Here is a 15,163-nt window from a genome sequence, read left to right as displayed (position 1 = left end):
CATTTGGCTGAATTGTACGGAGAGTCACGCTCAATGTCTCCTGTTTGAAATGCTCATATTTAACGAATTCATTTAATGCTTTCAGATTTATTACTGGTCTAAACTTGCCATTTTTCTTTTGAACTAGAAAAATATTTGAAATAAACTGTCTGGGATCACTTGGAACAATTTCAATAGCCCCTTTGGAGAGCATGTCAAAAACCTCTTTGTCTATCAAAGACATCTCATCACTGTTAAAATTTGGTGAAACTGGGAGACATCTCTGAACAGGAGGACTGATAAAATCAATAAAGTATCCCTGAACTGTCTCTAAAAGCCATTGATCTGATGACAGCCTTTGCCAGTTGGGAATAAAATTGGCAATTTGACCAGCAAAAAATGAATTAGAGCTACTTACTTCATTTAAGCAGACTGTTGCTGCTGAGCAGTCGACTGAGGTTGTTGATAACTGTGTCCGTGTCCTCGGGTATATCTTCCCCGTGAACGGAACCTCCCTCTTGAACGACCCGCTGAGCCCTGCCCTAAAAAAGATGGTCTATTGTTAGAAAAACGATAATTTCTATTAGAATTATTCAAGTTAGAATAGAGTCGATTGGACTGATCAATCTCTCTCATCCGAGTAGCAACATCCGGACCAAATAGAGTGTCTCCAACAGGGCGAGTTGTGGAGCACAGGGGGTGATATCTCTTGCTCAAAAAACATTCGAGAAAAATTCTCCTGAAGGACAACTCTAACATGACGTTCCCCATAGTGACAATGGAATCAACCACATTATTTTTCACTTCCTGTTTGTTGCTAGAGGAAAGTAATGGGAGAACGGGGGCTCTGCTAAGTCCAATAAGTTTTTGCACATCCTGCAATGCACTATCCTGAGCCTGGGCTGGTTTTGGTAAGACACTCCAAACATCGCCGTCCACTAAAGGATATTTTGATGCCATCTTGCCAATCTCAACTCTTTTGGATGTTGCTACATTGACCTAGTTAATAACATTCTCTTTAGCTGGCTTAGCGAATAAGTCATCAGCCTGAAATATTTTTGGAATGTCGAAGTCATCAGGGTCCTCGAATTCTTCAAGGAATTCATTGTACATGGACTCTGGGTCAACTAAATCTGATATCATTCAGTTCAGCCATAAGAGAGGACCTATCATTTTCAACCTCCTGAACAATAGGAAGATTTGCCTGCAAAAAACTGTTCATAGCAGCCATCTGGTTCTTCATATCTTCAAATTCCTGTCGATTAAGAACAACATTATTTGAAGAAAAATCATTGACATTAGATCTATAAGAACTAGGATTAGTATTAACCTTTCCAACAAAAGTTGAAGGGTCACAATCAAAATAAATATCACGATCATAATCATAGAACTGGTCAGAGTCATTCTGTTCATTGCCAGGTGCCAAAGAGTAATCAAAATTTGCAAAGTCGCTAGAACCTACTGTACACGGTTTATTATTATTATCATAGTTGGACTTGTTTCCAAAGTTCACACGACTCATAGGCCTACAGGTTTTAACATGGCGTACGGTAGAAGGCACCTTATGATCCGACTGGACAACGGTCGATTTTGGTATATGGCTAGCATCATTTTTTTTGCATTTGAGACTTTTACTGTTCTTACCAGGAGTAGGCTTATTACAAATTCGGCGTTTCCTCAGATTGTTTACCTTAGAAGTATTGACTTCTGGTTTACCTGAAGCCCCAGATGTTTGAAAACCAACACAAACATTACTTACAGTGGCCCGATTTGAGGGCGATATATCTGTATCTTGCGAATTTAAATCTAAGGGATCATAACTGATAATTATATCATTGTTGACAGGAATGTCATCATTGTCTGACTCAGCCATTGATAGCAAAAATAGATAAGATCTAACGGATTGAATCGAAATGTTAAACTGTGAAAACCAGCAGCGTTCACAAAACTAAAGTAAAAGTAAATATTTCTTACGAAATTGCCACGAACGTAACGACGTGCAAGGTCTAGTTTTCAACAAGAAAAAAGACAATTGATCACAATCGAGCTATGGGTTATATAGTCACCATATCTAGTCACATGATTGCTTGTGTATACATACAAGCACATGAATTTTTCTTTCTTTGAACATTGATTGCGTGCAAGAATAATGCATTCATAAATCCGAGATGCCCGAAGGGCTATAGTGGAATATAATAATAACACACTTTGAAACTTTGCTGATGATAATAAAGTCACTATACATAATATCTTATTAGAGTCAATCAGTAACACTCTCGAGCAAAACAAGTTTATCAATTGGTCTCTTAAATATTTGGGTTCTGGTTTTTAGTTTGACTATCATCTTCGAAAACTTTAGAAATTGCTCCGCGAGGTTTATTTTTTTCCTCAAATAGAATAACATCACCAACTTTAAGATTCCTTTTGGTATTGTTCTTTACTTCAGTACATTTGTACTATCTGTCCAAAAATATGTATCATCTACTTCTTATTCTAGTTCTTTGTTGACTATATTACCATTGGTATCAACTGTCGCAGATAGGTTGCTGCACTGTAAGCTTGTTCTGAACTATCTGCAAAATGATGGAGATGAGACAACTTAATTTCTCCAAAGTTACTAGGTTTGAAACATCTCTGGACCTTTCTTGAATTTGAAGTCCATTTAGTAAGTTGGAATCCACCATTGGATAATAAGTCAATAATATCAGGGCTATAATTCTCAATTTGATCATCGGCTGTTCTTCTCAAGGCGTAGTTACAAACACTTGGTGAACTTGTAGCGCCAAATACGTGTACTTTCATTCGATAGTCGAAATAAATCTGTTTGAGTTGGAATGACATTTACTTGATGGAACATCGACTGGACGTCACCCATCATTGCATAGAAACCCTATAGAAAATTTTCTTCTAAATGAAATTCTTCAGGATGTTTGGGCCATTTATCGTCATTTTTCCATAAAAATTCCCGCCCCAATAACTATCTCGAATCCTTGAGAAATGAGTTGACAGTTAGGGTTCTTGAACCTGAATCGGCAACGTTCTGTGATGTGTCTACATATTTCCATTGTGATCTTGATGAACCATCTAAAATAGTTGTGATTCTGTTGGCAACAAATGTATTAAATCTTTTATTATTGTTATTAATTTACTTCAGTACATTTGTACTATCTGTCCAAAAATATGTATCATCTACTTCTTATTCTAGTTCTTTGTTGACTATATTGTTCAAACGAATCGAAACAGTTGCAGCTGATAACTCTAATCTTGGGATACTCAGCGTCTTCAAAGGTGCTACTCTTGACATTCCAATGACAAATTTTACCATTGGTATCAACTGTCGCAGATAGGTTGCTGCACTGTAAGCTTGTTCTGAACTATCTGCAAAATGATGGAGATGAGACAACTTAATTTCTCCAAAGTTACTAGGTTTGAAACATCTCTGGACCTTTCTTGAATTTGAAGTCCATTTAGTAAGTTGGAATCCACCATTGGATAATAAGTCAATAATATCAGGGCTATAATTCTCAATTTGATCATCGGCTGTTCTTCTCAAGGCGTAGTTACAAACACTTGGTGAACTTGTAGCGCCAAATACGTGTACTTTCATTCGATAGTCGAAATAAATCTGTTTGAGTTGGAATGACATTTACTTGATGGAACATCGACTGGACGTCACCCATCATTGCATAGAAACCCTGCCTAAATCTTGTCAGAACTCCAACTAAGTTTGATGTCATGTCTGGTCCTTTCAATAACACATCGTTCAATGCCTTGATATTTCACTGAGCAGTCGAATACTACTCGTAGTTTACCAGGTTTCTTCTCATGAAATACTGGAAGGTGAGGGAGATACCATAACATTCCATCAGTTCTTTCAACTTCGTCATCAGGAACCTTTTCTGCATAGTTATTTTTCAATAAATCTTGGATAATTTCTTCAAAACGTAGATATAAATCTGGATCTTTGAAGAATCTTTCCTTTAGTAAATTAAATCTATGTTCCACCATTGGTCTGCAGTAGGTAGGTCAAGTGGGTCTGTCTTCAAAGGGAGAGCGACTTGGTAATGGCCTTCAGATATTTCAATCGACTTCTTATAGATTTCCACAGCTTTGTTATCATCTTGGGACATTTCTAATCTTGTCTCATCAATAGTATCAAATTCCATATTACAAAACTGTTGAAACTGTTCACTTAATTGCACATCAGATTTAATAAAATTGCAAGTCTTTTCTCTTAAGTTATTCTTGGTTCCAAGAGGTCCATTTATTACCCATCCTAGTATAGTTTTTACTGCATATGGTCCGTGGTTTCTACATTGTATTACTTCTCTTGTTTCTAGTATTTTTCTGTGATCAAGACCAATTATCAAATCCACACCACTATTCAAAGGAGGGATGTTAATACCATCTAAGTACGACCATCTATCAATATCTTCTTGTTTAGGTATATCATTTGAAGTGGCAAAGTTGGTCTCGAATATACATTACATATTTCAGTGAAACTTGTATCATTAATACTGTGTAATTCTAAAGACACAGAGCTGCTTTCAACTTCGGATTTCTCTTTGTCTAATGTGGTTAATCTTAATTTGGTTGTTGTTCCAGTAATATGTAGTAAATTCGGCAGTCTTTCTGTACAAAATGTTCCATTGGAACCGCAGTCAAGTAGAGCATATGTAGAGATTAGAGTGGAGCCGCCCCTTGTCTTCACTTTAACTGGTAATAAAAGCAATCTTTGAGCTTTGACTTGTAGTTGTTGCGACAAATCTATTGGCTACTTCAGGTTTTTCTTCAGGTTGATGGAGTAATACAGAATGTCTACCTTTACATATATCACAATTCTTATTCATCCTACAAAATCTTGCTCTATGACTATTACATAAACAGTTAAAACATAAGTTGTTGTCTGCTACAAATTTTCTTTTTTCATCAAGTTTTTTGCCTAGAAATTCCTTACAGCCTGATACAAAATGATATTTCTTGCAAAATTTACAAATTGATTTCCATTTACTGTTTTCATCAACTTAGATGTAGGTTTGTAATGTGGCTTGTTGTATCTTGAATTAAATTGTTCATTTCTAGGTTTCTGTTGTTGTCTATCAGTTTGTACAGTTCCAAATACAGGGTGATTGGCCATCCTGGCTTCCTTTTCTACATAATCAGTTATATCATGAAGAGTTACTTCCCTTTGATCAAAAATTGTTATATGATCAGCTTTCATTCTCCACCTCTTTCTGATGTCAAATGGTAACTTACTAATTATTGTCTGCAAATTATCAGGATTCTGTATCTTACTTAGGTACCCAATTACTCTCAAAGTATTTCTACATGTAATCAGTTCATCAGAAAATTGTTGTAAACCCTTTCCATCTTCTGACTTGAGTTGTTGGTATTTGGGTATTTTATCAACATTGGCTGTCGCTATAGTGTAATCATCACCAAATCTTCTTTTAATAATCTTCTTGCTTCTAGATATCCATCTTTATAGATAAACAACCTTTCATCAGTTTCTGAACTTCTCCTAAGTAATACAGTTTAGTACTATAATTCTCAGTTTTTCCTTCAACCAAATTTTCAAATGATCTTATAAAAGGATAAAAGTCAAGGGGTTCTCCATTAAATACTTGTATCTCAGGTTTAGGTAATGTTAACAGCATAGTATTTTGATGTTGACTAGCTAACATTCTTTCCATACATCTCATTTGATTTGTCAGTATTTCTTGAAGAGCATCTGCTGATTGTGTTTGGTGATCATCTGATTCTTGTCCATTGGCATTGTCATTGGAAGGGGGATCTTGTAAAGGAACTTTCTTGAAGGACTTCTTTAAAATCATGTGCTCTTTCTTCTGCTTCTATTTTCTTTGTTTTTATCTCTGCTTCTAAATCAAGTCTTTCTTGTAGATTGAAGGTGAAGTAATACCTTCATTTGTCTGACTTAAATTTGAGCTAAATATATCCTCTTCAGATGCATTCTGTTTCACTTTATTCTTCATCCAAACAGCTAATCTTCTTCTAATATCATTAGTCATTGATTTCTGATCGTCATATCTAATATATTCTTCTTCGATACCTTGCTCATCAGTTAAAATTTCTAAAATCTTCAAATGACAGTATTGAAGTCTATCCCAGGACTCCTCCATTAATTCATTGCATCTATTCAATTCTCCAATAAAATCTTGGTCTATTTCCTTTATTTCTTCAGTAATTAACTTTCTTAATTTTATTCTTCTTCTTGTTAATTCTACAGTTGCTTGTAAAACGTCTTGAAAGATCCTATCATTAGCATTATCATTTGCACCTGTAGCCTTCTTGGTTAGACCTTCCTTTATCTCTTAATTTAAATTTTAACTTAAATGAAGTCACTGTTTCTATTCTACTTCTCAATAAGCTCTATCTTTCTAAATGAGCTCTTAACGTGTCTAAATGATTATATCCGCCAATGCGTTTAGTCTTCTTGAACTGGTGTTATACGGCTTAACATCTAAATGCACTGACTCGATCGGACCCCATATGCTTCTGGCTCATCAAACAACACCAACTTCATATGAAGACGAAAACTCCTTTATTTATTCTTGGCCGTTTATGTATGATTGTGACAAGTGATGAATGAGAGTTCTATCACATTTTTAGAAATAAATTGACCAACGAGGTTTTCCTTTAAATAATACAGAGATTGAATAAAACTGGAACTTGCAGAACATACACAATGATTATTAGATTATCTGGAATACATTGAAAACTTACTAAATTATGCTTACAGACACGTTGTGGCCTTATTTTCTTCATATAAACTAACTTATACGGCTTAACATATTTTCTTCATATAAACTAACTTATCTTGAAAAGAAAGAGTGACAACTTCACTTCCTGTAAGGGAGATAATTCTCAGATCAAACTAAAAAATATAATGCAGCACAGTACCTTTCCAGAGACAATGCAATGGGGAACCAAACTCGCGAGTTGTCGTTCCTTGATGTAAATGGCGCGACGGCTATTGCGGTCCCGCGGTTCTGCAACAATGGCTGATCATGTAAATGGACGAAGCGTGATTATGGTCTATGGGACTTAACTAAACTGAGAAAGGAATTGAAATCTAGAGTGGGAAAAGTATCTGGAAGAAAGAGGGATTCAATCGAAAGGTTCGTAAGTTTCTTTGATTATTTTAAGCATCCGTTATTAACTAGATCAATACGTCCTGTCAAAAAAGCGAAAGTAGTTAAAAATGACAAGTGGTCAGGTGTCTTCGACAGTTCCACTCCTTCGCAGTTGTGTAGTGTGAATTGAAAGACAATATAATTGAAAAGGTGTTGATAATCTGAGACAATTAGATTAAGAAAAACACATCAAGTAGTCTACCTGTATAAGGCACTAGCCTAATAGGCTAGGCCTAGGCTAGTGACTAGATTAGTAGTAGTAGACTATCGATGGCGGTAGTGTGATTGATCTAGGCCTTATCATTTTCCAATTTCAATTTAATCCTTTCAAATTTTAGGATAACTCCTGTGATGATAATGGGCAGTTCAATTCATGTAGGATGGTAGTTCTGGGCCCTACAATTTTCCTATTATAATAGTTTCTGGGGTTAGAAAGTTCTTGACAAAAATTATCTTTTTGTTTTACTTTTTAGGCTTGAATTTTTTGACAGAAATAAAGATATTGAACATGAAGAATTGGAAAATGAATATTCAATGGAAATTCCTAATTATGATCTCTACAAAGACATTAACACTGATACCAAATTTTCATAACTGAAGTTAGAATCAATCCTGTGTTACCATGAACAATTTCAAAAGAAACTTGATGACGACTCATAGAAACTTTATACCTATCGTCTTCTGAGAATAGCATCTACTGACAGTTAATATTTTTTCAAATCCGAATGTCATGCAGAAATGAAGAAGAAAGTTTCGTATCACATTGACATAGATGGCATTATAGCTGAATCCCAGAGTGAGTGTGCTGCTAGAAATGTACCTACTATATGTAAGGCAACTGATAGAACAAACCTTGAAAAACTTTTTAAGTCCATGACTGAACCTTCCCAAGACATACAAGCTGCTCCTCTTATCTATGGAAAGAAGTTTGAAAAATTTGCTATTGACGAATTTGTTAAACACAGGATACAGTCGACCAATGTGGAACATTTGTTTGTAAAGGTAGACCGTTTCTAGCTTCCTCACCAGATGGATTGATGGATAATCATAAAGTGATTGAGGTGAAGTGTCAATATTCATCTAAAGACTAATGCATTAATACAGACACTGTGCCATATCTGAAATTTTGCGAGACAAATCAAAAGTATTATCTTTCAGAAAATCATGACTATTATTTTCAAGTTCAGGGTGTACAGGACGCCAAGAATGCATTTTCATTGTTAACACCTTTAAAGATATGAAATTCAAAACTATCAACAAGAATGACACTTTTATTCAAAGTATGGTACAGAAATTAACTTTTTTTTATAATAATCACTTTAAAAAAGCTGTGTTAGACAAATTTTATTATAAATAAGCTTATTCATTTTAAATTGGCTAGAAATAGCTGTACTAAAATGAAAAATGTCAATCATGTTCATAATGTCAAGCTATGACAAACTGTGTAATTTTACATTGACTGCAATAGCCACTATTATTGTATCAAGCAATTTGATTGGATTGTATTACAGCAACATAGTCTGTCCATTTCATACACATGTACTTGTGCATAGATTCTAACAAATTGTACATCAGAATATTGTGTAAATAAATAGTTTATTATCATATTTACAAGATAAAAAAAAAAGTTTATTATCATCAAGCCTGGCAAATCAGGTCCTACCAATTTATATAATATATTGGTATTAGTGTGATATCATCACTGGTAGAGAAAGCCATCTAATGTCACCTTTTAATGGAGTTGCCAAAATTATAAACCTTTGGTATCCATACTAAGTTGAACTATAAAAACGTTACCAGATATTCTATATACAGGGTACCAAAACAAACAAGTTTGTAAAATAGCTAGTAATGACTTTATGGACTCTTAAAGTTCAACTTTGTATAGATACCAAAAGTTCTTATAAATTTAGATTTTGTCATTTGAAGATAGTGGATTTTTTATGTCTGATCCTACCTGTGGTAATATCATATGATAATCCTATATATCATGTCTGAGAACCTTGGTATGGCCAGATTTGTCAGGCTAATGATATAATTACCAATCAAGTCATTTTTCATTCAATAAATTGAAGGGATTGTAAACTGGTATTCTTAGAATTTCTAATCTTTGAATGTGTATTTGGGACATTATTTTGCACCATTCCAATTTTCATTCAGACATCTGTGTTTTCTGTAATTCCACTTCAACTAAGCGCTGTATGATCTCAATATCGTAAAAGCTGCTAAAAATATCTTGGGGCCTTTGCGTTGATGTCTCAAAGGAAGTATGCCTGTAATCATAAAAATAAAATAGGTATAAGTAGAAGGTTACGTGTAAAAATAATCAAGCACATGTCATTGCACAAGTATTTGTGTTCTCAGGCATTTTTATCAACCCAGGCCATAGCCATAGATAGACAAAATGGGAGTAATAATGTAAACTTAGAACTGTATAGCCTACTGTCAGTAGTCTGACATACAGTTCTATGATGTAAATAAGACTCAGTCACTGAGTCAGACCGCCGTACTAGTGTCAAGTGGCTTCCGAAGAATATCTAGACATATCACAATGACAAAAGAAAACTTATCTAATAAAGCAAATGAAAACACTTGCCAGAGGATGTAAATTGGACGAAATCTCTGCAAACTACGCTGGACGAAGTAAGCTCTCACCGCATCTCCCTTCAGTGATTTCCGCCTTTTCACAGCAACAATCCACTTCTTTCGAAGCTTTTTGTCGATTGGTGACAAATCCCTCCTCTATTTGAACATCCAGGAACACAACAACAAGTTTTAGGCATGTCGTAATCTGAGTTCTGTAGCTGTCAAACAATATTACTAAAGCGTACGGTCGACTTCCAGGACCCTAGTCAGTGGCGCCATCTTCAGGGGCAGATAATCCGAGTTTGGTTCCCCATTAAAGGGAGACAAATACAAAATTCAGACGGCCTAAAATTAACCTTTAGACTAACACAAGTAAGATTAATTTAGAATCAACATCTCATGACCTTGACCTTTGATGACCTTCATATTTACTGTGATGATAATTTGTGACCTTGCCTATCCTATGACCTTTTGACCTTTTGGGTTAGATACCTGTTTCCAATTTTACAGGGGTCTAAATATGGACCATTTTCAGCCTTTAAAGTGCTACATCTCGGTAATGTAGAGATTCTGAGCTTTCCATAGATATATTTCATACATGCCTTACATGCAAATTCAAAACTCAATTCACTTAACATGGGGTTATTGTTAGATAAATCGGCTAATTAGATTAACCTGGCTGTCAACCCCAACAGAAATGAAATTTTAAGTTGTTTTTAAGACACCCACCCAATATTTTATGTTCAGATATGGTATATAATTAATAAGCTCTCGGGTGGATTGAATCATGTTATGTAGTTTAAGCTCATGGCAGCATATTGAAGGTATACCTCCACTTAATTTCCCAACTTTCTTATTTGTTATCCAAATTTCACCAAACTTGGTATGTATGTGTATAATCAAATTCAAAATTTGATGGATGTATCGAATTTGCGTAGTGCGCTTGTGCATTACCAACTTTATTTCTTATCCGATTTTCATCAAACTTGGTATATTTGTGTATAATCAAATTCAAAATTTGATGGATGTATCGAATTTGCATAGTGCGCATGGGCATTACCAACTTTCTTATTTCTTATCCGAATTTAATCAAACTTGCTATGTATGTGTATAATACAATTATAAATTCAATGGAAATAACCAATTTTTGTTGTGCTCATGCACATTACCAATTTTACTAAACACCCTGCATTGTTTTCTAACTGTTTATTTTTTTTCTTCATCCCGGGAGCTTAGTTCTCGGAAACGGCAACGGGTACGGCAAAACGGATTTCACCATGTTTTCTAACCTGTGGAGAATTGTGGAATGAATGTAAAATGAAAATTTTCTGAGCAACATGAAGCGACGTTAGCAACAAACAGAAAATCGCCTCTAGAGGGCATGTTTATCAACCGATTTTGATCAGGTTTCTTTCATTGCATTTCTTGTAACAAAGGGCAAATGATAGCAGTTAAAAATTTTCAATTTTCGAAATTTCGTTGCATACTTTTTTTTGCTGAAATTAATCGAAAAATACTATTTTGGTTGTTATTTAGCGGATTGACTTGAAACTTACATGGTGTAGACCGCCAGCAAAGTGGAATAAAAGCACACATTCAAAAATTTTTCATTACTTCCGGTTTGGATGTTAGTACTTCCAGTGGCGTCACTTCCGGTGAAATTGATTTATGTCAAAAGTAACATATGCATTATATTACCAGCCTTAATACAAACCTTTTAAACTAAAAAAAATTTTACCGGAAGTAACATGTTTGTCGCCATATTGGTTTGCCTCATTTTTGCCCAAATCGATTCCCAGAATTCATTTTTAATCCGATTTGCGTAACGTTTGTGTCAAACGATCTGTTTAATGTTTGTCTACAAATGATAGGAAGCATAATTTTGATTTTCGGTTTTGCCTTTTTTATAAGACAGGATTGTTTTTTTCAAAGTTTGAAGGCGTATATCTCCTGTCCTTGACCTTTGATGACCTTCATATTTACTAATAGAGATATGGCGATAATTCTTTCGATTTTGTAATGTAGAAATTCTCAGCTTTCCATAGATATTTAACATGCATACCTTACATGCAAATTCAAATCTCCATTCCCGTAACATGGGGTTATTATTAGATAATTAGATCGGCTAATTAGATTAACCTGGCTGTCAACCCCAACAGAAAACAAATTTTAAGTTGTTTTAAAGATACCCTCCCTTTTATATTTCTTAAAAATGATCTTTGTCCAGTTATGGTATAAAATTAAGCTCTCGGGTGGATTGAATCATTTCATATTTTAGTTTAAGCTCACGGCAGCATATTGAAGGTATACCTCCACTTAATTTACCAACTTTCTCATTTCTTATCCGATTTTCATCAAACTTGGTATGTATGTGTATAATCAAATTCTAAATTTGATGGAATTATCGAATTTGCGTAGTGCGCATGCGCATTGCCAACTTTCTAATTTACTATCCGATTTTCATCAAACTTGGTATGTATGTGTATAATCAAATTCTAAATTTGATGGAATTATCGAACTTGAGTAGTGCACATGCGCATTACCAACTTTCTTATTTACTATCCGATTTTCATCAAACTTGGTATGTATGTGTATAATCAAATTCTAAATTTGATGGAATTATAGAATTTGAGTAGTGCGCATGCGCATTACCAACTTTCTTATTTCTTATCCGATTTTCACCAAACTTGGTATGTATGTGTATAAACAAATTCTAAATTTGATGGAATTATCGAATTTGCGAAGTGCGCATTGCCAACTTTTTTATTTATTATCCGATTTTCATCAAACTTGGTATGTATGTGTATAAACAAATTCTAACTTTGATGGAATTATTGAATTTGAGTAGTGCGCATGCGCATTGCCAACCTTCTTATTTCTTTTCCGATTTTCATAAAACTTGGTATGTATGTGAATAATCAAATTCTAAATTTGATGGAATTATCGAATTTGCGTAGTGCGCATGCGCATTGCCAACTTTCTAATTTACTATCCGATTTTCATCAAACTTGGTATGTATGTGTATAATCAATTCTAAATTTGATGGAATTATCGAATTTGAGTAGTGCACATGCGCATTACCAACTTTCTTATTTACTATCCGATTTTCATCAAACTTGGTATGTATGTGTATAATCAAATTCTAAATTTGATGGAATTATAGAATTTGAGTAGTGCGCATGCGCATTACCAACTTTCTTATTTCTTATCCGATTTTCACCAAACTTGGTATGTATGTGTATAAACAAATTCTAAATTTGATGGAATTATCGAATTTGCGAAGTGCGCATTGCCAACTTTTTTATTTATTATCCGATTTTCATCAAACTTGGTATGTATGTGTATAATCAAATTCTAAATTTGATGGAATTATTGAATTTGAGTAGTGCGCATGCGCATTGCCAACCTTCTTATTTCTTTTCCGATTTTCATAAAACTTGGTATGTATGTGAATAATTCAATTCTAAATTTGATGGAAATATTGAATTTTTGTTGTGCGCATGCGCATTACCGACTTTCTTATTTTTTATCCGAATTTCACCAAACTTGGTATGTATATGTTTAATTCAATTCTAAATTTGATGGAAATATTGAATTTTTGTTGAGTGCATGCACATTACCAACTTTCTTATTTCTTATCCGGATTTCATCAAACTTATTCTTTATTAATTGACAAATATTCTTTTATTCCTAGTAAATATACTTTAAACTCCAGGCACTTTTGGGTATTTGCATTAAGAGATGTAGAAAGGTATTTACATAAAGTAATTGCAATAGATCATCTTCGTATCTGGCTGTAATTTCTGATCAGATAGCACTTGAAAAATTACGAAATTCGAAAATTTGTCGCACACTTTTTTCATTGAATTTTGCAATTTTTTTGCAACTTTTTTGTTTTTGCATCGATTGATCTGAAATTTAAAATGCAAACAGACATCAATAAAGTCAATGATATGATACAGTCAGAGTTTTGACGTCACTTCCGGTTTTGAAGGTGGAATCAATTGAAAGTACAATCTACTTCCGGTCGAGTAACTTCCGGTGTAAATGAAATAGGTCAACGGAATTTATGCAGGTCGTAAGTAAATGCTAATACAAAAAAACGAAGAATATAAAATCCAGACCGGAAGTGATACTTTGGCCGCCATCTTGATTTTCTAAATTTTCTTAAAATGAAAATGGGTCTGTTGTTGTCTACTTCTCAAGAAAATTGACAGGCATCAACTTTTTAGTGGTACAACCCAAGAATCAAAACTAAGCTTAACAGTAAAAGCATATAATCATTCCAATTCTTTTTCCAAAGTGGTTCCTGCAATTGCAGAAGAAGTTAACTGGAAATGACGTAGCTCCCGCAAGAGAATTCTTAATCATTATACCACCAGACCACAATAACATAGTAATATATATGTTATCTTCCCTTACAAGATGGTGGCATTTCCAACTAAAAATTGCCGACTCATTCACATTGTGTTATACTGTTGCTTTATATAACTCTTTTCTATGTCTTATATTGCTTAGTTTTAATGGAATGGAAGAGCTGTATGATATTTGGGCAAATTAGAGCGTTAAATACGCAAAATAGCTGGTTTTGAATACAGTAAGGCAAACAGTTGGTAAATCAAGTTAGTTTTCAAAACCAACCATTTTATCATAAATAAGAATTCTGTTGAGGGAGCCATGTCATTTCTGTTAAACTTTTTGTGGAATTGCAGGAACCACAGGCATTGGACGAAGAATTCGAATGTCCCAAATTAGAAGTCAAACGTGTCCCTAATACGCATAAACAGGCTAGAATACCTCTTAACAATCCCTTTAAGTACATTCTTCCACTGGGCATAAAGGGATGATTAAAAAAAGATAGACATTAAGTTGCCATAGTCCTTTCATTTCAAAGCTCAAATGGATTTGTTCAGGATCTGTCAAACACCCTTCTTTATAGAGTTAAAACAGGTACCATAGCTCCAGTGGGTAGGCCTACATTTAATGCTAGTGTGATATTAATGCTCATTTTTTCAGTGATAAAACATGTTTAACATTTGATTCTTATAGTTTAGCTGGTATAGAAGCTAGAGTTGTGAATCGATGGCAATTTCATACAGAAGCCATAAATTGGGCTGATGTAATATTTTCAGCAGGGGGAGATGGAACATTTCTATTGGCTGCGAGTAAAATAATGGATAAATCAAAACCCATTATAGGTATTAATACTGATCCAGAAAGGTAAGTTTCTTATGTCGATTTGAAACATGAAGGTGGGCTCCGGTCAAATAAATATTCAAAACATCTTTTCAGGTCTGTTGCAGCCAATGTTCAAAATAGACAGATGAATGAAGTCGTCTGTCACATATTCTAACCAAATTTTGCAAAAAGAGATCATAAGCAATGCATAGTAGACCTAACTGTGTGCAACTGCAACTCTGTTGTCCTTGAGCTGAGGTTGACTA

At 34.4% G+C, this 15,163-nt stretch overlaps 2 protein-coding genes across 2 annotated transcripts; one reads left to right on the top strand and one right to left on the bottom strand.

Moving 5' to 3' along the window:
• Positions 1 to 1,102: 1,102 nt before the first annotated feature.
• Positions 1,103 to 1,852, bottom strand: LOTGIDRAFT_171398 (hypothetical protein; the record flags this gene model as incomplete). The annotated part of the gene is made up of 1 exon (XM_009047592.1): positions 1,103 to 1,852. One exon carries the CDS (start codon positions 1,850 to 1,852, stop codon positions 1,103 to 1,105), a length of 750 nt encoding a protein of 249 aa, XP_009045840.1.
• Positions 1,853 to 7,871: 6,019 nt separating this feature from the next.
• On the top strand, positions 7,872 to 14,943 carry LOTGIDRAFT_171397 (hypothetical protein; the record flags this gene model as incomplete). The annotated part of the gene is made up of 3 exons (XM_009047591.1): positions 7,872 to 8,135; positions 14,432 to 14,535; positions 14,736 to 14,943. The coding sequence occupies 3 exons, from the start codon at positions 7,872 to 7,874 to the stop codon at positions 14,941 to 14,943; spliced, it is 576 nt and encodes a 191-aa protein (XP_009045839.1).
• Between the last annotated feature and the right edge of the window lie 220 nt (positions 14,944 to 15,163).

This window comes from Lottia gigantea (assembly GCF_000327385.1).
Source record: "Lottia gigantea unplaced genomic scaffold LOTGIsca_114, whole genome shotgun sequence".
Taxonomy (NCBI): domain Eukaryota; kingdom Metazoa; phylum Mollusca; class Gastropoda; family Lottiidae; genus Lottia; species Lottia gigantea.
This window is presented reverse-complemented; position numbering and strand designations above follow the sequence as displayed.